This window comes from Amborella trichopoda, chromosome 3, assembly GCF_054954075.1.
Source record: "Amborella trichopoda isolate Santa Cruz 75 chromosome 3, AtrichopodaSantaCruz75HAP2 v2.0, whole genome shotgun sequence".
Taxonomy (NCBI): Eukaryota; Viridiplantae; Streptophyta; class Magnoliopsida; order Amborellales; family Amborellaceae; genus Amborella; species Amborella trichopoda.
Window position 1 is genome coordinate 44,526,295 of NC_142338.1, and position 27,570 is coordinate 44,553,864.

General features: G+C 38.7%; 1 protein-coding gene across 7 annotated transcripts; it reads left to right on the plus strand.

Annotated features, from left to right (window-relative positions):
* The first annotated feature begins 353 nt into the window (after positions 1 to 353).
* On the plus strand, positions 354 to 27,543 carry RECQL2 (RECQ helicase L2). Of its 7 annotated transcripts, none has more exons than XM_088860795.1 (21): positions 354 to 434; positions 820 to 885; positions 1,211 to 1,431; positions 3,006 to 3,152; positions 3,249 to 3,464; positions 3,790 to 3,894; positions 4,008 to 4,112; positions 4,284 to 4,406; positions 15,092 to 15,180; positions 19,394 to 19,430; positions 19,507 to 19,565; positions 19,895 to 19,943; positions 20,024 to 20,101; positions 20,203 to 20,268; positions 20,543 to 20,609; positions 20,767 to 20,820; positions 22,695 to 22,802; positions 25,294 to 25,376; positions 25,956 to 26,034; positions 26,311 to 26,528; positions 27,053 to 27,543. In XM_088860795.1, the coding sequence occupies exons 4-21, from the start codon at positions 3,021 to 3,023 to the stop codon at positions 27,248 to 27,250; spliced, it is 1,866 nt and encodes a 621-aa protein (XP_088716921.1). In that variant the 5' UTR covers positions 354 to 434; positions 820 to 885; positions 1,211 to 1,431; positions 3,006 to 3,020; the 3' UTR covers positions 27,251 to 27,543. The 7 variants fall into 7 exon arrangements, 5 of the variants coding, with proteins under 5 accessions (XP_088716921.1, XP_088716922.1, XP_088716920.1 ...); XM_088860796.1 differs by having other exon boundaries at positions 19,507 to 19,540; positions 19,891 to 19,943; XR_016051197.1 differs by lacking the exon at positions 820 to 885 and having other exon boundaries at positions 19,891 to 19,943.
* Positions 27,544 to 27,570: the final 27 nt, after the last annotated feature.

A 27,570-nucleotide genomic window follows, 5' to 3' on the forward strand; every position in this document is an offset into this window, starting at 1 on the left:
GACTTGAGATTATTATTATTTTCGAGGTGCACCTAACTTCATTGCAACCTTATACCGAATTTTTCCATTTTTTTGTGAAAAGAAAAATATTTTTGAGTCATCGAATCACGAGAGATGGACGGTGAAAAGCATTGGATCCCCTTGAGCAAGGAATCACCCAACTGGCAGGTCTCAATTCTTTATCACTGTCTAACAATGGATGAACACTGATAACACTCATGATCATAACTCCCATGATCACATGGATCAGTGTATATTCTCCCTTTTGAAACGCTTAACGTGCCTTTGTTTGAATGACCAAATCGTCCTTTCGGCCTTTTTAAGTGGCGGCAACAACTGGAGTTGGAGCCCTTGTTGCTTTGAACTATAAGAAATGGAAGACGACATCTTAGCAGAGCTGCTAAATGTAGAGGAAGAGTTAGAGGAGGTTCAAGGTAAGCTCATGAAACCTCACCGTGCAAAAAATTTATCCAAATTTAGCACGTAGATTCATAATGATCATTTATTTATTAAACGACACAAAATGTAACTGACGTTTTTTTTTTGATTTATTTGACAATCTTATCTGAACTCACTATTTTTCGCACAAATAAGAAACCCATTTGAGCCACTCAACCCAGTGTTGGAACCATAGTTTACAGTTCTATTTGATTTTTTTTTTTCTGTTCTGTTATTTCAATCTTTCTATGAAAATGATAAGATCATAGTTTCATTTTTGGAATTGGATGTACGCGTATTTATTGTCATCACTAATGTTACGTTTACATGAAGCTGGTCACATAAGTATTTCGTTGGTTGCATTTGATTTTATATGTACAGATTGACCTTTGTTTGGTAAGATTCATACTATGGCAGTTCTGAGCTCAATAAATGAATAAACACAATGTAAGTTTTTTATTTGTTAAACTGGTTTTGTGATGAGTATTAATTGTTATTGAGCTGATTCTTAATTTATTTAGTTGGTTATAATAACTATTGTATGTAAATTAGGACTTTTTAATTTAATGAGAATCATGCTAGGGCGGTGACAACCACAATGTGTTCAACAATAATTTTTTTGATAAATCATTTCTTTAACTCTTTTATTGCAATATATGAAAACCTTCAAAATGATTTTTTATTTTTTTTAATTATTTTTTGTTTCGATATCATCCAATTGTTATTGGGTACACTTTTTAACAATTGAAATAAATGGGCTATCTTGGTTCAGGCCAAATAAGGGTGCTGATTAGTCGGCAGGACAAGTTGTATGAGAAACAATCAGAGTTGAAGGCATTATTAGAAGCATGTCAAGGTTCTGAGAGCCCTTCCAATGCCAAGGTATCAGCCCCTGTGGAAAATTGGGCAGGTTCATTTGAGTGGGACAAGGAAGTGGATGATATCCGTTTCAATGTATTTGGGATATCTGAGTACCGTGTAAACCAATGCGAGGCAAGTTTTTCTCTTGATGTTCTACTTTTGAAATCTGAATCATGGAGAGAGAGCATGGAGGATGTATCTATGCATGGTTTGATGCATTACTTCATTATCTTTTCTCTCGCTTTGGTATTGATATTATGTATGTACTTTTTTTTGTCTTTATCTTGTGAGACACATACACACACATGAATGTTTGTATCTTTATGTGAAAAAATAGGTACACAGGGTGACATCATTATCGCCTCTCAGATATGTGCAAAAGTTGATGTCTGAACGGATGCTTCTAATGGCATATTTGGAATGCATAGAAACATTAAGCTATATGATCTATTCAGTAGATAGGAGTTTTAATCGTATATGTTTGACTAATTAATATGGGCCTAGACTTATAACTGAATTTGAGGTTAAAACAATGAATATAACACATATTTGTAGTGTCCTACTGCCACTTTACTTACACTAAAGCTTTCATCTGTTGATGATACTTTTGCTCAGTCATGGTCGATACAGCTACGATGACATGCTTGCTTTAGTTACAAATTTGATTTTATTAGGCTTTTAGCTGTCATTGTTTGCCATCTTCGATGAATTCACAATTGCCGGGTTTTAGAACCTTTAAGTACTCCCTAGTTTCATTGTACTTTTTAAAAAGAATTGGGGCACATGAAGTTCAGCGTTCATAAACATTACATCAAAGTGGATCAGCACCTTACTTAGGCAGGTTGATTTCACTTGTTCTCATTGTGTATTGTGGATTTCTTGGGGGTGAGGGCTTTGCTACGTGATATCTCATCTGCTCTAGTTTGATGTCTGAGCGGGACATTGGTAGTATGTATGCTAATGGAACCCTACCTTATGAGGCTATTCCTTGAAGTCACTTTCACAATGTACCTTCCAAGTGCCACTATTCCAGCCTACACATTTTTTGGGTGCAAGGCAATGGCCCATACATTGGTTGAGGCACGGTATAACCATTAAACAATGCTTTGCAAGCAGCCTCTTTGGGTTTGTCGGCGTGGTTCAACTTGCATGTGTAATATAGGAGAAATTCTAGACATGCTCAGGCATTCACATGACAAGCCTGCATCTAGGCTGAGTAGTATTCCTAGTTACCTCAGAAATTGTACTCCTGCTTTGCGTGTGCATCATTGTAGGGACTTCCCGTAAATTGAGCATTGGATATTTGGTGGAAGGGAGAGTTTTTTTAGCTATGGAGTGCTCAAATAAGTGACTATTACTATATGACTTTTTTACTGTGAAAGTAGTACGTGGTGTTTCCTTATTTCTTCAAGGATGTGTTGTGTGACTAGTATCATAAATTTACATTAGATTGCCCGAGGATTTTTAATATATCAGATTGTGGTTTTCTGTGGAGATAGTTGAGTTTTCAATGTGGTCATTCATCTCTATTTCACCTTTTCATTTAATTCAGCCAATTGTTTTTCTTTTTTGTGTTGTTTTAAGGCCTTCAAGATGATCCATGGAAGTTCAATGGTTAATTAATTAGATTGTTCTGGTCAAATTCTATTTCCTTTCAGTGATGTAAGAGCTGCATTCTTATGCAACATGTTTGCTCTTGTAAATAGATTATTAATGCAGTCATGAGTGGGAGAGACGTTCTTGTGATAATGGCTGCAGGGGGTGGTAAAAGCCTTTGTTACCAACTTCCAGCCATTCTTCGCAATGGAGTGGCACTTGTAGTCAGTCCTCTGCTATCCCTTATTCAAGATCAGGTAGTCTTACATCTTCCTTTTACTTCTTTTGCATTCCAATTTTTGTGCACTCACAAAAGTAGTATGAATATACTTACAACAACAATATTGCTATAGGTAATGGGGCTGTCTGCTTTAGGCATCCCAGCTAGCATGCTTACTTCAAATACTAGCAAAGAAGATGAAAAGATGATATATAAGGCCCTTGAGAAAGGTGAGGGAGAGCTGAAGATTTTGTATGTTACACCAGAGAAGATATCAAAGAGCAAAAGGTTCATGTCTAAGCTTGAAAAATGCCATCATGCTGGCCGGCTTTCTCTTATCTCAATTGATGTAAGTACAAGTTCTGTGACATGTTATGTTTTCCTACCTTTTGAAACTGGTTTTGGGGAATCAGTCAAAAAAAAAAAAGGCTTTAGGGGAAGATTTCCCGTTCTATTTAAATCATCCCTGGGATAACTGCAATAATAACAACAACATTAGCAATGACAACAACACTCAACAATTTTTTTTGACAAGATAGTAGTGGCAGTACTTATAACAACCACAGCCACCAGCACCACCACGACAACAAAACAACCCTACCAGATAATATTTGATGTGCTGTGCTTACTCTATCTTCAATACTTAACCATGAAATATTAATGTAACTATGCAGGAGGCACATTGCTGCAGTCAATGGGGGCATGACTTCCGTCCTGATTACAAGAATCTCAGCATTTTAAAGACTCAGTTTCCCAGTGTTCCAATGATTGCTCTGACTGTAAGTCCTAGTTTCTTGTAATTGTTTTACTTAGTGGCCCTTCATTCAGAGTCTCATTAGAACTTTCATGAATAATGACTGCTCCACTTATTGATCTGTGACTTTTAATCTAGGCAACTGCCACTCAAAGGGTCCAAACTGACCTAATGGAGATGTTGCATATTTCAAAATGTGTTAAGTTTGTGAGCACAGTGAACAGACCCAATCTTTTCTATGAGGTATATGCTGTTATGTTGGAAACCTGGGTTAGAGCCGCTCCTACTCCTTTTTTCTTTCAGTAGTAACTTTTGTTTGTACGAATGGTTCACAAGAGGTATTACAAAGGCCTTTTAATTTTTGTCGTTCTAATCTCGTACTATTCTTTAGATTTAGGAATTTCTCTGTTTCAGGTAAGAGAAAAGTCATCTGCTGCAAAGGTGGTCATTGATGAAGTCACAGATTTTATATGTGGCTCTTATCCAAATAAGGAATCTGGAATAGTTTATTGTTTCACTCGAAAGGAGTGTGAGCAGGTTAGTTTGATGTTTCTATCTATTCATGTAATGTTTTTTTAGTTATATATGTATATATTATAAAAAAAAAAACAATCAAAGTAGGGCGCACTTTCAAATAGTGTCGAAAGTTGTTGTTTCAGTACTGGAAATCTTTGTGATGGCCTGAAAATTTATTTTCATCTCTAATTATAAAATTTTAAGTTTCAAAAATAGTGTAGATTGAGCAGATCCATGAACACTTGAAAATCTTGAAAATTGACAATCCAAATTGCATTAAAAGATGCACTATTTCCAAACATTGTAACCTATTTTTTCTCATGTCCATGTATCTTGAGGTCGAGATGATCAATTTGAGGATTTTTGGGCATCAAAACAACCTCTTCTAGTGAAATATTTGAGGTGTGCCTTAATTTTATTGTTTAGAGCCTCGCACTTATATACACTTTTTCCATACACACACACACACACACACACACACACACACACATATATATATATATATATAGTTTATATAAGGCTGAGGCCCTAAATGATCAAGTAAGGTGCACCTTCAAATTGTATTGAAAGATGCTGTTTCAATACTGGAAATCTTTAGGATGGCTTGAAAATTTATTTTCATCTCTATTTATAAAATCCAAAACTTAAAAATAGTGTAGATTGAGCAGATCTATAAACACTTGAAAATCTTAAAAACTGATTATCTAAAAATGCATCAGAAGGTACACTATTTCTAAGGGCTGAAATCCATTTTTTCTCATGTCCATACATCTTGATGTCAAGGTGATCAATTTGAGGATTTTTGGGCATTGAAACAACTTCTTCTAGTGAATTTTTGAGGTGCGCCTTAATTTGATTGTTTAGGGCCTCATCCTTATATAAACTTTTTCCTATATATGTATGTATACACACAAACACATACATAGATAGTTTGATCGATAGAATAGATAGATAAGTAGTCGACAATATTGTATTAATATATAAAGATGCCCAACATATAGAAGGCCAACGTAGGTCCAAAAACAACCAGAGAAACGTGATATCTATGTAATGGAGAAAACAGGAGTTTCATGACCAAAATTGACGGGTGAATGCAACAAATGTTGTGGGGCCCTGTTGGCAAGGGCGCTTGCTATATTATTTGCTTCTTGCCATGTACTATGAAATGAATCTTGTAGGGAAGCACTCAAATCAAATATATGTTCAAATGTAGGTTTTAGTCTTCGAGAGCAGGGAGATAACCTATTAGTCCAATTTATGACATTCTTGGATTGCCCTTCGACTGACAGGGTGGAACCCCATCTTCGGTCAATAATTTTGAGACCCTCAAGGAGACCATAGCTTCAGCCATATTTGATGTAGCAACATCTATAGGACTCTAAAGGAGAGAAGAATGGCAGCCGATGTGTCTGAAACGATGCCGCCAATCCCTACCTACCCTGCATGGGTTACCAAAGTTGAATTTGGCGGTACCAGACGCTAGAGCAACCTGGTGGGAGGATCTAGGGATAGACCTTGGGGGTAACCTACTGATTCCCAGTTTAGAAGGAAACCCCTTGTTGGGCAACCGCTGAATTCCTTGTGCATTCTAGCCTACTCAATGACCATGACCTCAATACTGGCCTTGATTGCCTCAGGCTGTGCCTCTATACCTCTTTAAAGTTCGTCTATTTCTCTGCAATCAAACCCCCCATACCCCATACCAAGGCTATAGTGGCAATTCGTGACAGAAATACTCCTGCTGACGGTAGAGGGAAGGAGAAGGCTATGAACAACTATTGGGTGGTTTCTTGTGTGACACATGTGCTACCAAACATATTTGAGTAAAAGCACCACTGTCACCCAGCCAGCAGTTGTTGAATGTATATATGGGCAACTTATTCCTCACACCTCTACAAAATGACACAACTGTTGGCCGGCTGGAGCCCTCTCATTTGTAGCTTGTTAACCTAAGGGCCTTATCAACAGCCAATTGAACACTTGAACCATCGTGGTTGCAGGGACGAGCCAGGTGGTGCTAGCAGCGGACTGAGATTGTCTCGAAGGATGAAAAACTTAATGGAAAGATGACACTGTAAAGGGCCCTGAGGGGGCTGGTGCTCACATCAACCAATGCCTGCCACAACCAGGGATTGAAAGTGGTATTGAAGATTGAGAGGAGATTCTCAAGATCTGCAGTTTCATCCTCAGCAAGGTTTCATCTAAATCTTAGACCCTAAACAGTATGACCCCCCAAGATTTCAGAAGCCTCGAAGTTAGAACAGTTCTGGAAGCCACCATAGATAGACTTGGAAATCTAAGATCCAACCTAGACTCTCCCAACCAGGGGCCTCTCAGCAGTCGCATACGATTTCCAGTTTTAGCTGAGAAGCGGAAAAAGGCTGGGATTGCTGTTAAGATGCCTTTCCATGCGGCCAAATCCCTACTGCCGACTGATCCTCTAGGCATGCAGATGGAATCATCAAGACCATCAACTGTTGAAGTACTAAGGTGATTGTAATGGGTTGGAAAGTGCCACAACCATTTACCTAGCAAAACTTTATTCAAATCCTCTGAACATCGAACACCCAAACCCCCTGATGTCTTTGACTAGGTGAAACCTCTATTCTCCATTTGGCCCTTGGACCTAAAAAGGATCTCATAAAGCATTTGAGCCCATTGATCATTGGCATGCATTCTAGAAAGAGAGAACTGGAAAATGGAGCTGGTTGCTTTTGTAAGAGTCCCTCTAACTTCTATTGAAAGGACATAGACTTTCCGAAAGGACAATCTGCACTCAAAACTTTCAACTAAGACAATCCCAGATGTTTCCACAGTTTACCTGAACACAATGGGAGACCATGGTACTTGCTTGGCAAGGTATAGATACCATATAAATACCACAAACAATCCTCTTTGCTATCCCAATTGACTTGTCTCTTCGAACTCCACCCCTAAAACTTAGTTTTCTCTTTGAACCCCAACTTCTAAGAACTTATTTTTGCCCATGTTGACCTTAAACAAGTACCAAATTTGAACATGAGAACAACCTCGAATTATCTACTTGCTGAGGGTGGACATTGTAGAAATCAATGTGCGGTCTGCATATTGTAATTGATAAATGAAGGCACCCCTACTAGAAGTTTGAAGCCTTTAGCATGGTTAGGGGTAGCCAATTCTGAAATGGATTTACTAAAGGCCTCACCCATAGTTGCGAACAGAAAGGGGGATAGTGGTTCTCCTTGACATGGCCCCTAGAGGCCAGGAAAAACCACGAGGGTTACCATTAATCAAAATAAAGAAGTATGCCAATGAGATGCAGCTAGTGATGTAGCCATGCTGTTCATGGCTAAATCCATATGGGCAAAAATTCTAGACTCTAGTCCATATGGTCATAAGCCTTTTCCCAACCTGAGTTTAGCTCTACCCTAAGGACTCCAGGTTGACAACTCACATGAATACATTCATGCATAATTAAGGCCTCTCTAAAGTTTGTCTATCTTTGAAAAAACTCCATGCTTGGGAGGGATAACACTGCCTATAGAATCCTTGAAGTGCCCAAGATCTTGTATGCACTTTTAAGTTGGATGGTTGATCTAAGGCATAGTGGTTGGGATTGGGTTGCCGATCGCAGGATTGTGACAAGCAGGAAACTCCCTAGGGTAGGGACCACTGCCCATACACCTTGAAATCTGGGGTTCTCGATCCCAATGTGTGGGGGACCTTGATCCCAACTTCATTGGGATGAATATAAATTATATAGGACTGGTCTCCACTTGGTTAATAATCCAGGCCCCCGAGCACTTAAGTAGGGTTCTTTAGATCGAGAGTACATCCCTATCATGAATATTTTTTTGAAATATTTAATAGGCCCTTACACTGGCTCTCAGACCTCAGCTTTGGGCAGAACTAGACTTTGTAGCCACCCTCCCACACCCCTCTTGGTGCCTTGGAGGGGACTTCAACCTTACAAGATGGTCCTTCGAAAGAAATTCCAACTCGAACATTTCCCAAGGAATGTTGGACTTCTCGGACTTCATCTCTAGCAATGAACTTTTGGATGTACGCCTCCAGTGAAACCTATTCACTTGATCGGATCACTCTTTCCAACCGACTCTCTCTAAATTGGATAGGTTCCTGTTATCCTCGACGTGGGAAGAGGAATTCTCAGGCTCACACACTTTTGCACTGCCGAAACCTTAGACCACTGCCTCATTCTCCTGGACATTCAAGCTGTCCCACGAGGCCCGAAACCCTTTCGGTTTGAACTAGCCTGGCTAGAAGAATCCTCCCTATCTTCGCTCATTCCCATGTGGTGGGATTCTTTCTCCTCTCAGGTCTCGAGTAGGGCCGGTTATAGGCTGCAAGCTTAAGGCCTCCCTTAAAACCTGGAGTAGTTCTATTCCAGGTAATTTCTCCCAGATCAAGCAAACCCAGTTGGCTGTTATACAAGTTCTAGACCAAACCAAGGAATCCCGCCCCTTGTCTACCTCTGAATCTTGCCCCTTGTCTATCTCTGAATCCAACCTTAGAACTCAAACTAAGTTGGACTACTTCTCCACCCTTAAAAAGGAAGAACTGTTCTTGTTCCAAAGGTCTAGGGTCAACTGGTTAAGATCAGGGGGTCACAATACTGGGATTTTTCACATTATTGCAAATTGTTGTAGAAGAGACAACTCCATCTCCACAATTAAGGTCGACAATAGGATCTTGGACCAAGCACCTAAAATTGAATCAGCCATCCTCTTGTTCTTCCAGAACCTGTACTTCGCCCCATCGGTCCCAAGACCTAGAATGAGCAATTTGCAGTTCCAAACTCTTCCTACTCATTGGGTTCAGTGGTTGGAACGCCCTTTCTCTGAAACAGAGATCACGACAGCCATCAAGGACCTGAGGAAAGACAAAGCCCTTGGCCTTGATGGCTTCCCAGTTGCCCCATTTAAGTTTTTCTGGGACACCTTCAAGACAGACTTCCTGAGTTTGTTTGAGGAGTTCTTCCACCGAGGAATCCTTCACAAGGCTATCAATGCCACCTTCATTGCTCTTGTATCGAAGATTGAAGGGGCAGAGGAATTGAAGGATTTCCCACCAATCAGTTTGGTAAATTCATCCTACAAGATCCTTTCTAAAGTTTTGGCCTCTAGGCTGAAACATGTTCTTCCCCTCGCCATTTCGCCATCTCAGAGTGCCTTCATCAAAGATAGGAAGATCCTGGATGGGGCCCTGGTGGCACACGAGTTCTTGCACTTTAGACACCTTATCAAAAAGCCGGGTCTGATCTTCAAGATAGATTTGGAGAAGGTTTACGACCATGTAGACTGGTCGATTCTGAACGAAACCATGTCTAGAATGGGGTTTGGGGTTCGTTGGAGGAAGTGGATGAGGGGTTGCTACTCTTATCCATCCTTCTTCGTTCTTATCAATAGGTCTCCGAAGGGCTTCTTCCCTTCCTCGAGGGGTCTTCGCCAATGGGACCCCCTCTTTCCCTTCCTCTTAGCCATCTCAGCGGAGGTGTTTAGCCGATCCATTTCTCACCTGTACCATGCGGGTCTTCTTTCTGGATTTCATAGTAGTGCTCGGCCCCTATCGTGTCCCACCTGTAGTATGCAGGCGATACGTTAAGTATTCCTAGATGCTGCACCGGAGGAAATAGAAACCCTGAGGTTATTTCTCAAATGTGTCGAGTATGTCACGGGATTCAAAGTGACCATGGAAAAATCCAAAATTATTGGGGTTGCCCTCTCCAATTCTGAAACAAGAACACTTATTCCCAATTGGGCATGCAAAGCGGAGGACCTCCCCACTTCATACCTTGGTCTACCTCTGGGCTTAGGGAAACCTAAGAAGAGGCAGTGGTCTCACATTATAGATAAGGTAGACAGGCGATTGGCAGAGTGGAAAGGTAGGTTCCTATCTTTCACAGGTAGGACCATGCTTATCAAAGCCACCCTTGCTAACTCTCCGGTCCACTTCATGTCCTTATTTCATATGCCCGCCTCAGAAGCTAATCGCCTGGACCAATTGATGAGGAACTTTCTTTGGTCTGGAGAAGCTGAGTCTAAAAAATTTCACCTTATCTTTTGGGACAAAGTCTGCCTCCCAAAACACTAGGGAGGACTTGGCATTAGGACTCTAAAGAAACATAATATAGCCGTGCTAGGGAAGTGGTGGGGGAGACTGGCTACCCAGAACAACTCGCTCTGGGCCCAGGTCATTCGCAACAAATACAGAATTCCAGTAGAGGGGAAATCTCCGAGCAAGGCCTCCGGCGCGTGGAAGTCATTCTCGACTTCTCTATCTCTTTTCAAGCAGTTCATCTGTTTTCATCCTAGGGAAGGAGCTAAAGTGCATTTCTGGTCGGACCTTTAGTTAGGCCACACCCCTCTAAGGGACCTATTCCCTTCTCTTTTCTCTCTTGCCTCCAACAAATCCTCCACAGTTGCTGACGAGATGGTTATCTCTGGAAATCGTAGGGTATGGAACCCTTCCTTCAGAAGCTCCCTTTCCGATGAGGAAACTGAGGATTTCATTGCATTATCGGCCTCCCTACACTCCACCTTCCTCGCTCTCTTGGGGACAGACACCTTGGTGTGGACTCCCTCCCCCTCTAGCTCATTCACGGTGGCCTCTTTCTATAAAAGACTCCAACAACCTCCAACCTTCCCCCTCAACCCAACTTTTGTCCCATCCAAGGTCTGGTCTACCTTTGCACCACCAAAAGTGCAAGTCTTCAATTGGATTGCTTGCTCTAAAAGAACCCTCACTGTAGACCATCTCCAAAGGAAAGGGATTCCTATTCCCAATAGCTGCTTCATGTGTCTTTACGAGGAAGAGACTAACTCTCATCTCTTCATTCATTGCAACATTCATTGCAACCTTGCTCTTGACCTCTGGAGTCAAATTATCCGGTTATCAGCCCTGATCAAATCTTCTTTTGACTCATTGGCTGAAGGTGGGCAAAATCCTTTGGTAGGCTTCCATTGTGGCAACCATCTGGGTACTTTGGATCGAAAGAAACTCCAAGATTTTTGGAGGTCTTAAATGCGAAGTTCCAGCTCTCTTCCACAAGATTACTTCTCTAGTAATCTTTTGGGCTTCCAATCGCAAGGCCTTAGCCGGAGGTTCGACGACAAGTTTCCTTCGCGACTGGGAAAACATCCTCCACCTCGAACCCCTTCGGGTCCCAAGCCTAACAACTCGTTGCCTCCGTCGGAAGGCATCATCCAGCTAAATTTTGACGGATGGTCCCTCGGCAACCCATGCCCAACTGGAGCAGGAGGAGTCTTCCGAGACCACAACGACAATATTTTGGCTTCCTTCTCAGAGGACTTAGACCACGCAAACTCTTACCTTGCAGAGTCTATGGCATTCTTTTTGGGCCTAAAGCGGTTCGACCAATCATGGGGATCACATTTGTTCGTCGAGGGAGACGCCAAAAACATAATCTCTTGGGCTTCTGGAAATGCACCCCCTCCTTGGTACCTCACCTCAATTTTTGATGAATTGCGGATACTTACAGGGATAGAGCGGTCTTTTGGATGCATATATAGAGGACGACAAATGCCTCGGCATACTAACTGGCTAAGGACGGTGTAAGGGCCCAAGCCGAAGACCCCGCATAACCGCCACGTCTTTGATGAGCTGCTTCGATTATCTTTAAGTCACTGGTCCATCTCCTTTTTTTCTTTGGACCTCTGCGGGTGCATCTTTTTCCCTTTTGTTTACATCTCTTGTAATTTGGCATCTCCTATAAGCCCCTTATTTTTTGTACAAGAGCTATTGTTAAGTGGCCTATTTATTGGTTGAGAGACCCGGCCTATGGGTACTTTCGACATTTACTTATGTATACCCCTCTTTAATAGTAATACAATTGTTAACTCCTTCGAAAAAACAGATAGGGACGTGGCAAAAATTTTCTACTGGCTGCCAACCTAATTCCTCCTTTCTCATCCAAGTTTGGGATCAATAATGATGGAGTGCTCAAACTTATGAGTTACACTATGAAACTATGGGAGAGAGTGATTCAGGAATGACTAAGACATGAAACAAGTGTATTAGAAAATTAGTTTGGATTTATGCTAAGGAGGTCAACCATTGAGCCTATTTTCCTACTTATGCAAAATATTGAGAAGTTTACAGAGAAGAGAAGACCTCCACATGGTCTTTATTGATTTAGAGAAAGCATGTGGTAGGGTACTTAGAGAGATAATTCATGGGTGCTGGTTAAAGAAAAGAGTCTCAAGAGGATAATTAACATGGTTAGGGATATTTATGAGGAAGCGATAACTAATATGAGGACAACTAGTGAAGAGATAAGAGTTTTTAGTGATAGTAGGTCTACATTAGGGGTCAACGTTGAGCCCATATCTCTTTACTTTAATTGTGGACAAGTTAACTAGGCATCAACAAAATAAGGACCCATGGTATATGTTGTTTGCGGTTGACATAGTCTTTGTTGATGAGACTAGGGATGGCGTAAACGCAAAGTTAGAACTTTGGAGGATGCTTTAGAATCTAAAGGTTTTAAACTTAGCTGGGCTATGACAGAATAAATAACATACAAGTTTAGTACTAATATGAGCATAAACGAGGAATTAGTTAAGATTGATGGCCAAGACATGCATAAAAGAGATTATTTTCGATACATTGGGTCAATAATTCATGAGAAAGGAGAAACTACAGAAGATGTTACTTATAGAATTAGAGCTAGGTGGATGAAGTGGAGATGTGCTTCTGGAGTCTTATATGATTATTGCATATCAATGAAACTGAAGCAAAAGTTTATAGAACGGCTTTAAGACTAGCGATGCCTTATGGGATGGAATGTTGAGCAGTCAAGAAACAACATATTCATAGAATGAGCATAGCTAAGAGTAGGATGTTGAGATGGATGATTGGGAAGATGAGGAAGGATAGAATTCTAAATGAATACATTTGAGGTAACTTAGGAGTAGCCCCAATAGGCGATAAAATTAGGGAAAGTAGACTTAGGTGGTCTAGTCACATGCAGCTTCAACCTATAACAACACTAGCTCGGAGGTCTGATTTCGTTCTGGTGGACAGCTCTAAAATGACAAGGGGAAAGCGCCAAAAGACAACGATGGAAGTAATGAAAAAAAATATGATGATTTATGGTCTGACTGGGGATATGGCCCTTGATAGAGCGGAATGGCAGAACATGATTCATGTAGTGGACCCCAAATAGTTGGGATAACAGATGATGATGATGATGATGCTTTGGATGGCGCAGATGTTAGTGACACCAGATACCTCTCCTTTCAAAATACTCATCTCATGATTCTAATGTGGATCTCAAATTTCTGAACAGAGAATATTTACATAAGTAGTTATGTTGCCTGAGGGAAAGGGTCTAGGTAAGCTTCACATGATTGCTATGTACGACTATTTTGAACTCTTACACCTTGCATCTCATGCACCATAAAATCTAGGAGTTATCACTTAGGATTTCGGATAATATTGTGTCAACAGTAAAGAATGAAGAGTTTATGGTGGTGATGTTCAAGGTAGAAAAGGAGACGGCAAATGGCCTTGCTCACAAGGTATTCAATGGGTCCTGTAAAACCCAGAGGAGGGACCTAAGACAACCATTAACGTGTGATAAAGAGGATTGGATTGAAGTTAAGCACAAAAAGAGGAAGAACAACTCTAGTAGATTTCTTCATAGTTTTGGGGCCTAACTAGTCCTTCTCCATTGGCCTTGAATGAATTCTTGTACAGTCTCCATAGGTTTTGTCTGCTATTGTGATTATGCTTAGGTGTCTATCCTTAACGGCCCATTATTCAGCCAGATATTTCCCTACAACCTGGTTGTTCTCCCATTTCCGACCTGGATTCAGTTGACTCATAAACTTGCGCTGAATGTTGTTGAGTCCTTTCCAAATCCCAGACACTTGCTTTATTTTCAGGTGATATTTGATGAACCACATGTAGCATCTATATCCCCTCGACTACTTTCTTCCATTGCTTGAAAGATGGATTTTGAAACCTCCACCACCACTTACCCAGAAGAGTTTCCTTGTTTTCCTTGATTTGTCTTATCCCCAGAGCATCCTTACTTTTAGGAAGGAAAACTGATGCCCATCTGACCTGATGAAGCTTTTTCTTCTCTTGTACCCCATTCCATTAATCCATATAAGGGTTCATGTGATATTTTATATTGTTTATAACTGACATGAGCATCAGGATAGAAAACATCCCATATATTAGGAAATTAGCCATGCAAGATTTTATCATGGTCACTCCCCCTCCAAGTGACAGGTATCTAGTTTTCTGTGAGATCAGTTTTCTCCCCACTCTCAATATTACCCCGTCTCATGATAATTTTGGGGGTCTGGCTTTGCATGGGGTTAAGCCCAAATAGGTGTTACGCAGACTCTCAGTTCCTTCCCAATCTTCTATCTAGAGTAAATTTGGATCATCTAGATGGTGTAACGATAATTGGTATTCTCATATCTCCAGAAAAAGACAGAATTCTATGTAGCTTGATTGTGGCTTGTCATTGTTAATTGGTAATCTTAATGGAAATGGAATTACTTCTATGGCACTATTCACAGATTATAACCTTCTGCTGCAATTATACTATGAAAATACATTGAAGCATGGCTTGTTTGTGATTAGTTTGTAGAGCCCTTTTCTGGACTTCAGGGATCCGGATTTCAGCAATGATTTGTGGGTTCTAACTTAACCACAAAATATATGGGTTTTAGGTTGCCAAGGAATTACGCGAACGGGGGATATTGGCTGATCATTATCATGCAGATATGGATGCTAATGAGCGTGAACGTGTCCATCTACGGTAAGGCTCTCTATGATATTATCTAATTTACCTTATGACACATGCTACTCAATAGGAAAAGGGTCTTTATGATATCTTGTCTGCCAATTCAAAAATGAAAGTCTCTGTGTGCATTTTTTATCATAATTTAGGTCACATTTTGGTGTCCTAAATCTACTGTTTTGGGCAGTCTTTAGTCTAAGAATGGTTATTTGAAGCATTTTTTGAGACAATACTGCACGAGATTTGGGTCTTACTTGATCAATGGCTTTATTATGGGGTGTGGAATATTTTTCCATGTTATAAATGATAATCTCACTGAAAGGTAACTTCCTTTGCTGGGACCATTAGGAGATGAAAGTTTCCTTTTGAGTATGTATCTCGATTGTTTATATTGCTGGTGATGCATTAGTAGTTTGGCTTTATATGAGTCCAGCCGGGGAACACATGTATGAAGTTCTCTGTGCTATGTTTACCTAGGACAAGGGCCCCAACATCAGCAGAATAATCAACTTCTAACAGGGTCCTTGCATTTATCATTCAGGATGACTATATCTAGGTCCAAACCTCGAACCCAGGAGGCTATAGCTAGGTCACAAAACAAGTTTTCTGCAATTACCCAGGAGGCTAAAGCTGAAAGAATAATTTGGTCACTACAAGATTGGAAAGAGAATCAGAAAGTAACTCTCTACGAACGTCAAACATGAATATTTAATAGGAAGTGGGATAGCTCAACAAAAATTTAAAGTCTAAATGACACTGATGCTTGAAATTTTGGGATGGATAGTGATGAAAAGCAAAATGTTTCATTCTATGTGATTTGTTTTAACCACACCTGATGTATTGACAAATATGCCTAGGCAGATGATGAAAACATGTAGTGTATGCCAAGGGTAATGTAGGAGTCTGCTGCCTGCTATGCACCAATTCCCAGTCTTCTAATGGTGCTGGCTTTGCAAAAAAGGAGGGGGAAAAGATTCATTTTTGCATCCATGAAGGGGATGCTTTTTCATGGGGGCTCTGCAGTTACCGATTGCCATTTCGCACATACCTTTGTTGAGAATTTTCACTGTTTTAACAAATCCATGAAAATAATAGACTTTTGGAAAAAATTTATTTCGTAGCTTTTCTTCAACTAGAACATTAAATTTTATGTATATTGCTAGTTTTGTGTTGCAATATGTCATTATTTATGTCGATGACGTTGTGAGATTGTTTGTGAGCACACAACGTAATAGTGAATAGTGACATTTCATGACCATGCAAATAACCTAATAAGAATAAACAACCATAGATAATAGCACACATCAAGGATTTAAATACCACTTTGGCAAGGCTAATGGTTGATGACGGCAAACACATTTTATCCGTTAGTAATTCACACGCAGACACTCTCGCCAAGGAAGGTGCTGACACTCAAATGACTGAGTAATTTTTTGCAGCCTCAGTCATCATTTCAAACTGATGGAGTGTCCAGCCCGACCTCCCTATTTTGTATATGGCTCTCCTAAGGGGAGCCTTATTTTTTGGATGTATATAGTCTCCATTCCTTTGGGATCAAAATCTTTTTTTTCTTGTTCAATTTTGTAACATTTTGTATGTTTTTTACCTTCAATACAATGTTAACATTCTCACAAAAAAAAGAAGGAAAAAGGTTGATGACGACTTCATGTCTGCAAACACAAGTGCTAAAGTAGAAAACTACATAAAATATTTGAAAAAAGTTTAATTCTAAGTTTATGTTCTAGAACGGGGATTTAAGAAGCCTAGGGGTTGGAATGCACCCCTGAGCCTTGTTTCCTTGAAAGGTGGACAATATGATTTAACCAAGTATATTCAGTTAAAATATTTCTCAACTTTATTTTATTCATACTGGCTAGAATACTTAAAGATGTCCAAAATACATCTTTAATTCATAGTAATTAAAACTCTAATACAATTTAGGATCTTCACTTGCATGCCATAATAAAAAAAAAAAATTGTCAACCAAAATCAGGATACAATACATAAGCATGAAATGGGAAACATGGAACCATAAAATACTAGATTATTTTGCCTAGGGTACCCTCAAAGACTTGTTACACCCCACTCCAGATTGCCACACCGATGGCACAAGATAGAGGTCTTTTCACTTTGTCTCATACAATAGGCAAACCCTAATCTAAAATATGAGAGCATGAACATTTTTAAGTGGGATTGGGCTTACTCTCTACAAGCGTAAGTCTATAGCATGGGGCATGCCACCCTTTGAGCTTAGGTTGGGGCATGACACCCCTTTCTCTTTCCTAGCCTAGAGAGAGATGAGAGAGAAAATAGAGACGAGACAGAGTGGCATGCCACTCTAGGAGAGAGAAAAGAGAGGTCTAGAGAGAGATGATGTGTAGAGGCCACCCCAAAGGGGGTATTTATAGTTGCGATCTAGGGTTTTTGAGGTCTAAGGTTTGTTATCTTATTGAGACTTAATCTTGACCGTCAATCTAAGGAGACTTGTGTTCCTTAAATCAGCCATCATGGTTAAAAGAGAAGGTTCTGCAACCATTATCCCTCAGTTTCCTTGACCCTTTCCCATTAAATATTAGATTTTAGCAGAATATGATGTAGTTTCCAAAAATCTCAGTTATGGAACAACTTACCATAAAATTACTCAATCAAATCCTTGGTTTCTCTCAATCAAATGTTTTTTAAATATTTTTCAAATCTTGGCGTTCTTCTAAAGCCCTGTGCCACAAGTTAAAGAGAGAGAGAATAAAAGAGGTGAAGCTTGGAGGTTATGTGGGTCCCCTATGGACTCCATGCCCCACCAAAGTGGGCCTCCACATGGTGGATCCTATTCCAAATAGTCCCCCACACACCCCTAATAGTTTTAAAATTAAGAAAATAATTTTTAAAAATCATTTGATATTTTTAAAATAGCTTTGTATTAGCAGAAGCCTGGAAAATCAATTTTTAGCTATATAAAAATTCTCTTTGATAAATAAAATATACAAAGCATTTTAAAAATTTATTTTAATATTCTATAATTCAAAGAAAACATATTTAAATATAATTCATTGGGAATTCGATCCATTGGGTCAAGGATCAAGCGAAGTGATCGAGGCACTCCATCTATACTTGTAACATGAACCACAATCATCTTCTCAAACTGACCCAATGGAACCCATTACTCGTAGTCCTTTATAGGGGTTCATGATCTGCCCATCAAAGTCAGCCAATAAATGAAAGGAACACGATTCTAGTCCATGGATTTCAGGTTCCCCTTGAGGACAAGTCCAAGTCCCATAGGACATTCGTGCACTATCACAATGGTGTAGGGGGTTATTTTTTCTGCATATGTACACAACATGGCCCACTAGGCTGCTTTTCGGATGACTATCTAATGTAAATACTGTGCAATAGCAATGATGAGGATTTTGGCCCATGTCCCTCCAAGCGCGTTAATCGCACACAGGGGTTACATAGTCCCTTGGCCAACTACCTTGGACATCTCTCTGACCTCATTAAGGGATGATCCTACAAACCCTCCACAGTTGTGCTTTATGTCCAGGGCTAAGGGTTTTAGACGTCAACCCCGGGCTAGATCGTTGAAACATAAGTGAGTCATAGCATTAAAAATGCCTCCTTTGGTTCTTCCAGACCGTAATCTTTTGGTCTCGCTAGACCCTACTCCCACTTGAGTTATCACATCACTATAGTCATCGTTTTACATGCTCTCATAAAACCTTTAAGTGGCCATATAACCCAAACATTTCTCCCATGAACACTTACATTTTTTTATTGACAATTTCAACCTTCACCTAAGGGCATTTTCTGCCTTGAGGCGGCTGCCTCATTGTTTCAGGAGGGTTGGCTCCAGTCCCACCTTGAGGCAGCTGCCTAGGTACTGAGGCTGGCTGCTTTTTACTACATTGATGATACCTACAACAGTTTTTCTTTCGGCCTAAGAAGAGCTACAATTTTGCATGGTAAAGATATTTTGTTCTGTGTTCATGTGTCTGTTCATCAGTCTGTTTCGAAATTCAAAGTGATTGGGATTGGTAAATTTGTGACTGACTGGCCATATGGTACTGATTTATTCTTGAAAATAATCACTGATGGAAAATCTTTGAACCTTTTGGTTTTTTTGGAAATACTCTTCTGATCTTTCTGAGATTGTCACTACAGTTCTGCACTCATTTCTTTTTTGTTAGATTTTTTGGATTTCAAATGCTAAGTCTAGGTTATTGTGGATGTTCAGTTGGAGCAATAACCGTATTCAGGTCATTGTGGGCACGGTATGCTCTAATTCTTTCTCCTCATGTATAGTTTCTCATATTGGTTCTTCCTTTTAATGGCTTTACATTCTTGCAGGTGGCATTTGGTATGGGAATCAACAAACCGGATGGTGAGCATTGGCTTTTTTCTTCAAGGCTAGTATCACATCATGAACCAGTCCTCATTTTCCATCAACTTGTTTATTATCTTGCACAATCACTTGAAATGACAGAAATCATTTGATGGCCATTTTTTTCATTATCACTAATTAGTTTTTTTTTTTTGTTCTATGGGTCACACTTGAATTTGATTTGTTGAACGGTATGCCCATCGCTATAAATTGACTTATTATCAGTTTATTCAGCAATATGTTAATCTTCAGAAATATTTCTTTATTGAGTAATGGTTTGTTAATTTCTTGTTTTCTTTTCAGATATTGTAGTATATGTATTAGTAATGAAGTGTTTTAATGATGCTCAGTTAGGTTTGTCATTCATCATAGCTTAAGCAAATCTATGGAGACATATTACCAGGTAATCATTATTATCCCACTTTGTTCCATGGGCTTTCCCTTCATCTGAATTCCTTATTGTTGAATGAGTTCTAATTCCAGGAAAGTGGCCGAGCTGGACGTGATGGCCTTCCTGCAGATTGTTTATTGTTTTTCAGGCCTGGCGATGTTCCCAGGCAGGTAATATCAGGAAAATTATGTGGGCTTTTAAATATTTTAGGTACCATTCCTTTCTTGTGATTGGTTTTGAGATCCTTTCTCTTTGTTATGACTATGACCAGAGCTCAATGGTCTTTTATGAGAACTCAGGATTGCAAAATCTCTATGATATAGTCCGTTTTTGCCAGGTAAATGCAGAGTGGTCAAACATGAAAATGTTTTGTTCAAGTTGTACAATAGCATTACCTTTTTATATTTACATGCAAATATTTCTTTATTGGCCTTAGTTGAGAATGATGATCTTCTTTTCTTGTTAGTGTAAATATTCAAATGACTCATTTAAGGATGCCATGCTTAAATTTCCCTAATGAATCATGAAACTTATTTATGTACTTGTAGTAATAAACATTGTTGTCTTATTAATATTAGAATTCCTTTTGTGCTTTTTTTTGCAAATTCCAGTCTAAAAGAAGCTGCCGGCGGAATGCTTTCTTTCACCATTTTGGAGAGCCTTTACAAGATTGCAATGGTGAATCTTTTTATTAATGCTTTCATCTTTTGGATGTTTGTTTTCATTGTGTGTTTGTGCATGTATATGTGCATGCCTGTGTGCACGTGTGAAGGGATACAGGAAGTTTCTGAATTTATTGAATAATTCTCCATTGGTTATTGTATTTTCTTTTCAGGGATGTGTGACAACTGTGCTCATCCAACTGAGACTAAGGAAGTGGATGCCTCTAGTATGATCCAGATTCTTTGGCTTTGTTACATAGTTTTCTCCTTTTTTATGTTGTTGCCGATTTCTACTCCATCTTGATGTTCCAGTTAACTTTGTCTTATGTTTTATGTTTCTATTTATATGGAGTTTCTTCCAATGGTTTCATCATTTATGAACTCTCTTCTTGTTACAATGGAGCTTCACTAGCTTTTCTATATCTTCTGTGATGGCCTAAAGAATGCATAATCCTTTTGGGTCATCTATGTCCAATGAAATGTTGAATGCAAAGGTAATGAAGGGAGAGCAGGACCTGTCATTGGGGTCCTGTCCTGTTCTGGTGGGTCTCACACACCATCATCCTCTATCTTTATACTGGACATTGATGACTCACTGGGCTATATTTTTTCCATAGTCCATTGATCCATTGGATTTGAGTACACTTCTTTATTGGTTTGTTAATTTCCCTCACTCTGGAGCGTATGCTTTGGATGTGATCTTAGGTTTCTAAAGCACACATTTATTTTACTTTCCAATTCCTACATTCTTCCCTTTTTCAGACCATGCAATCTCTAGTCAATGGCCTCAGCTGTTCACTTGTACGTTCCTTAAAAGTTAATTGTTCCATATACAACAACCAGTAGTATCCTACAAAAAAGAAAAAGGAAAAATAAAGATATCGGTGGCACTCTGAATGCATGGGCACATCTCATGAGGCATGAATGTCAATGTCATGTGTAAATTTAAACATGTCTTTTATATCATTTTTCATTTTAAGTAAAAACGTGTGGTGTTGTAGCACCATTTCACATAAATCATCTTTCTCCCCTCTTGGATCTTTCCACCATGTTGGAGTTGCCAAATTTCGGTGGAGTTCGAAAGAAGTCGTGTGTGTATTGACTTGTTAATGGGGTAGAAATGGAATCCTTGAGGTCACGTTGTGGGCTCTGCTACCCTAAACACCCAGGCCAACGTTTTCATTCCAAAGTTAAATGAGGGCTTGGTTTTACATTCATTTAAAGGAACATATGATTTAAGTGCATTGCCAAAAATTTACTCCTTCCCAGGCCATGAAATCCATCTGGATAACCCATCCAAAAGGATTTCTGCATGCAGAATCCAGAGAAATCCACGAGGAGATGTCTCACTATATGATACTCATGTAATTCTTTCTGTGCAGTCTCCAATATCATTTTCTTTCATGGTGACATGTTTTCAAGTACATAACCAGGATTGCTCCCCCTCATTTCTATGAACAGATACTAGAATGAAGTGGTACCATTCCGTTGCTTCTTTAGCAAAAGCTTACCACTGCTCAAGCACTTGGACCTTTTGATTTTCATGCCAAAGGCTCCAATGAGTAGACACACCCTTTATGGTTATTCATAATTCTGTCTCGTTTTTGTTTTGCAGCTAAGCTTTCCTTCTTTTCCCTGAACTGCATCTGAAATCTCACTAAAAATAGTAAAAATTTAAAGAAGCAATGCTTTTTAGACAAATTTCCCTCGATATCTGAGAACTAGTTTACTCTTGGATGATGGTTTTGGTGACCTTTAGGCTATATTAATCAAGAAAATCTTGTTACACTAATATACAATAACTGAATAAGGAAGCAACATTCTCTGTTCGAGTCATTATGTATCTGAAGAATGGGTTATTTGAAAATGAAGATAGGATTATGAGCCACAGCTTTGTTTGAACCTGCGTTCTGATATCTGAAATCCAAGTTCTATTTATTGCAGTTTCTTTGTTTAGTAACTTTTGTTTATTTTTCAATATTAATTACCTTATGTTGGTTCAACTGGATTTATGTATTTGTGCTCCAATAATTGATCTTTACATTTTCCTTTTTTTAAAGTCTTAAATAATAGTGAAGTTTGATATGGACAATTGCTACAGCCCAAGCAAAAATCATTGTCTCATTACTGAAGGAGATGCAAGAGAATGACCAAAGGGCTACCATGTTGCAATTGGTGGATAAGTTGAAGGTCAACTCTAGGGGTTCAGGTAAATTTCTTTGGATTTGGAGGTTCTAATTACTTTTCTTCGATATTTTTTATGAATTTATTTTGGGGAAATTAGTAAACCTAACACCATAGGCTATTAAAACCATAATCAATTGAGGTCACCACCACCTGTTAAAATGATTGATGTTGGAGACAACAGTGTGGTTCTGACCAATGGGGGCATGTCTTTTATGGTAGGTCCTAGTCATTCGCAATCATCATCAGTTACTTTTCTGCCAATCATGACCCGGACGGACTGTAGTTCTCCATAATTCGTTGGATTTTTCCATTATTGTTTGTCAAAGGAAAGTACTGATTCTTTCCATTGTTTCTTAAATTGCTCAGCAAGACATCAATTTTGGAAGAATTTTAGAAAGGTCAAAAGGAAGATAAATTTTTATGTCCTCTTTTGTAGAATAGTATTCCTGTCAGAAACGGATTATGTGGTGGCATACACTACAGGGTCTTTTCCTAAATAGTTTTCTTCAAGGTTATGTTAATTTCTTCTAGGAGTAAAAACTCCTCATATGAGCTGAAACTGATGTTGATATTTTTGTTCAGTCTTGAGAGACTGTCTATTGACAACGATTTTGAGGTAGATATAAGCTTCGGTTGAACAGCTTTCATAGAAAATTGTAAAGAAATTTATTCATGCATGAGATATCCTTTGAAGCTTTTCAGTTTTTTCTTCAATATGTAAGTTTCTGAGCATGTTGTTAATTGTAGGCTTAAGATTGAGCTGGGAATTGACTTCGTATCGTATAAACTAGTAGTGGGGAAAAAAAAAAGTTTTATAGAAATTGGATTTCCAGTGGAAGATTTCAAATTTAGTTATGTAAATTATAGACTAAAGGAAAAGGTAAGTTACATGGTACTCCTCTTCAAATTAAGGTGGCAAAAAACACCTCACATCTAGAACTCGTACAGTTTGCCACAGCCCACTTAGCCTACATCCAACCCCCTCTATACATTTTCACAGTCAATTTTTTCATAATTTTTTGTCCAACCTTACAATGAAGTGCTTTCTCTAAAAAATGGAGGAGTAAACCTAAAATCCAGTCCCCTCTCTGCAACATAAGTCACATCCCATCGAATGTGTGCTGTATACACTCTTTTTGGAGATGATGATGATAGCAGTATGGAAATTAGAGTTTTTCTTCGATTTCATTGTGCTGATGGTAGTTGCAGGCCCTTTCTACTAAAATTGATTTGAGATTTTGCCATGTTTTTGAACTGTAGCAATCAGAATTAGGCAGTAAACCTATCAGGATTTTGGTCTTCTCGGGAATACCCTCTTTCAAAAGCACCAATTTTTCATTCCTTCACCTTTGTCTATTTAGAATATGTATATATTTTTTTTCTATTTTTTATGTCCTTAATCTCTAAGGGTTGTGGCTTTCCCTTTTCCTTTGTTTCTCTTTCTCACTTTTGGTTTAACATGTTCGTATGATGTTTAAATTTCTTGGCTTGTGGCTTTTATTGTGTTTCAGTCAATTGATATATATTATGATTGTTTAGTAGTTCATTTGTCAATGTCTTCGGGTATGTGGAAAAATTACTGGGCCTTTGATTGTCCATGGGCGTGACTTTCTAACACGTGCCGACAGGAGAGAGAGTATAATTGAGCCACATACACAGATTCTATTGAAACAACTTGGCCTTGTTGAGCTTTTCTGCACACACTTTCTAGATCTCTTGTAACCCTTCCCTCTCTCCAAGAGGAGAGAGAAACACAGTATAATTGTGTGGTGTCTTTTGACTCCTTTTCTCGAGGGAGGGTGTGCTATGTGAATTCCTAAATCCTCGCCGCCCCCCCCACCCAAAAAGAAAAAAAGCCTGTAGGCTTAAGATTCAGCTGGGAATGGACTTTGTGTTGATAAAGAATACAAATGAAATACCTGCAATTTCTGATAGGATGATTTAAGTGACAATTTCTGGTAGGAATCAAGTGCAAGCCACCTGCTACATGTTATTAAGGCTATGCAGCCCTTTATCTTCCCTTATCCCTGCAGAAATACTTGGAAATGGTCTTTATGTATGCATGGTCATATATTTGAATTCTTTGGTTATGTCATCAAATTGCTAGTATTGAGGGATAAATCTAATCATGTATCTGAGACGTGCTTTAGCTTTATAAGGGATGAGAGTTTTCATGCTTTTCCTCCAATTTTAGGCCATATTGGGCAACAATGATCATTCTGGAGGGCGTGGAAAAACAAGAAGAAAAAGACATTTTTTATTTATACTTCTGTAAGAATAAAAGTACCATAGTTTTATATAAATAAAGCTATGTTACCTCCTATTGCTTTAGATTGGGTTTATTCGATAGTTTTATATAAATATAGCTATGTTATCTCCTATTGCTTTAGATTGGGTCGTGGAATTATGTGACCTCCCATTGCATTGCATTTATTTTTTCATTTTACTTATAAATGTACTAGCCCTAGCCATGAAGGGAAGCTAAAGTGCTACTGGAACATTTGATCATTCAGGTGGTGCAACTCCTACAATTCCTGATCTAAAGAGAGAGGAACTGGAGCAACTGATTGTGCAGCTTGTTTTAGATCGAGTTTTGGTGAGATATTTAAATTTTCAATCAAGGCTATCTTATTATTTTAAAAACCACTTGTTGGAGCACTGGCAATAGTAGGATGAGATTAACATGTTGTTTGTTGTCATTTCACTTTGTGTGCCTTGTGAGTTTTTGTAGCAACTTATGGTTCATCTTTTTCTCACTGTGAAGGACTGCAATTCTCTTAATAAGATGCTGTACTAGCAATTACAGCTTTTGCTTGATTTATCTCACTTATTTTGGCATTGCTTTATAATTAAGTTGTGCCAAGTTTAGAGGAGGATGACCTCTCTCTCAAGTACATAAAAATTAGAGAAGTCCTCTCTCTCAAGCACATAAAAATTATCTGCTGAACCAACATTTTTGAAACACTTGCAATCTGAACTGCGAGTTCTATTGCATTCAGATAAAGCTTTTCTTGTGCCAATATCTTTTTGAGTGTATATAATTTTTCAAGTTTGCTTCTATTATCTGCAGCATTTGATCTTCATTGTTGTTATGGTTGTTTCTTTTGCTTACCTTTAAAGCTGTATCTGTTATTGCATGTTACTTAAATATTGCACAATACTTTTTGTTTTGTAGAAAGAAGAATTTCAGCATACAGCCTATTCCACAAATGCCTATGTTACTATTGGACCTCTGTGGAAGCAATTAGTACAAGGCAAGAGAATATTTCAGTGAATCATTGATACTGTCTTGATATTGATATCCCATATCTATATGAGTGGGGATCAGGGTGGATATAGAGGTGCTCCTGTTGTATGTGGGACGCAATGGAGAGAGAGAGAGAGAGAGAGATTGATTGATTGATTGTTGTTTCATTATACTTATGGACTCTTTTTTTGTTCTAGATTTTTAATGGAATTAGGACTTTCCAGGTGAAATTTGGCTGTCCCTTATTTTAATGTTATTGTGTGTGAATAAATTTATTTTACAGGGAAAAAGATGGTTAAGCTTGAAATTTCTGTCAACTCAAGAGGAAGTAGAACAAATATAAAAGCGGTGAAATGCAAACACTTGGCTGGCCTCGAATTAAAGCTTGACGATTTTCGGAAGGAGCTCTCTTCATGTCATGGAGGAATATTTCCTCATGCGGTTTTGTCCACGCAACAAATTAGCACGCTCAGCACTGAGAGGCCAGATTCCTTAGAGCAGGTAAAGTACAAATATGCATTCATGCATGTATTAAAATGGTAATTCTGATGATTCAATTTGAAGGGCTTGTAAGTTTCTCATACGAATTTAGTGATGCATGTATACTAACATGCATGCTCCCCCATGTGGATATAGGATTGAGAAAAATGATGAGAAGTGAATTGTTTACTTTACTCGTAAGATGGCCTTGCTTTTTAGTTTTTACAATATTAGCCTGTCCCAGATGATCTGACTCTCCTTATGCGCACATCGAATACTACTCCCTTCAAATATGCTGCATTATTATTGTTGTCATTTTTTTTAGTTTTTATGCAATTGCAGTAAATTTCATTCTATCAATTATTCTTTTATTTGCTTGATTGGTGGATTTCTTTGTTGTTACAATATTTTTGTGCAATACTGTGTTTGCAACTAGTTTTTCAATGTGAATAAAATGGTTTTGGAGATGAATTTTAAATTGGTTTTGAATAATGAATCATGGAAAATTTGTTTAAATCATGAACCTTATAATCATTAATTTGCAGTTGGAGAAGCTTATTGGAAAGACGAAGACAGAGAAATATGGTGAAAGGATTCTTGATTGTATCCGACAGTATGTAGAAACAGAGGTACCCAATGGCTCTGTAAAGGAAGGGGACAGTATCCAACACAGACCGACCAAGAGAGCAAAGACCAAGAAGGCTCTCATTAATATCGATACTAGCGAAGACGAACAATGTTGACTATGTTCATAAGTGCTAGTATTATCCCCTATTAAAGGAAATCTCTCTCTCTCTCTCTCTCTCTCTCTCTCTCATATCTACAAAATATTAGTAAATTGCAATTTTGTAGACACTATGCTTTATTTAATGAATTTCAGGAAGCGTGCCTGGCACGATTACAAAGCACAAAAAAAAGAACACCTTAGCTCTAGCTGAAGTGACCTTTCCTGAAAAGAGAAATTGAAGAACCAATTAATGACAGAATGCATGGTGGAAAATTAAAAAATAAAATAAACTCATTTTCTTTCCTTTAATTGGTACATTCGAAGTGCTTGCATGCC

Coding starts and splice junctions, on each gene's coding strand:
- RECQL2 (XM_088860794.1), top strand. CDS start 374: ATGGAAGACGACATCTTAGCAGAGCTGCTAAATGTAGAGGAAGAGTTA. Junction 4,407..15,091: donor CTCGAAAGGAGTGTGAGCAG/GTTAGTTTGATG, acceptor TATGGGTTTTAG/GTTGCCAAGGAATTACGCGA. Junction 19,944..20,023: donor CTATGGAGACATATTACCAG/GTAATCATTATT, acceptor TTCTAATTCCAG/GAAAGTGGCCGAGCTGGACG.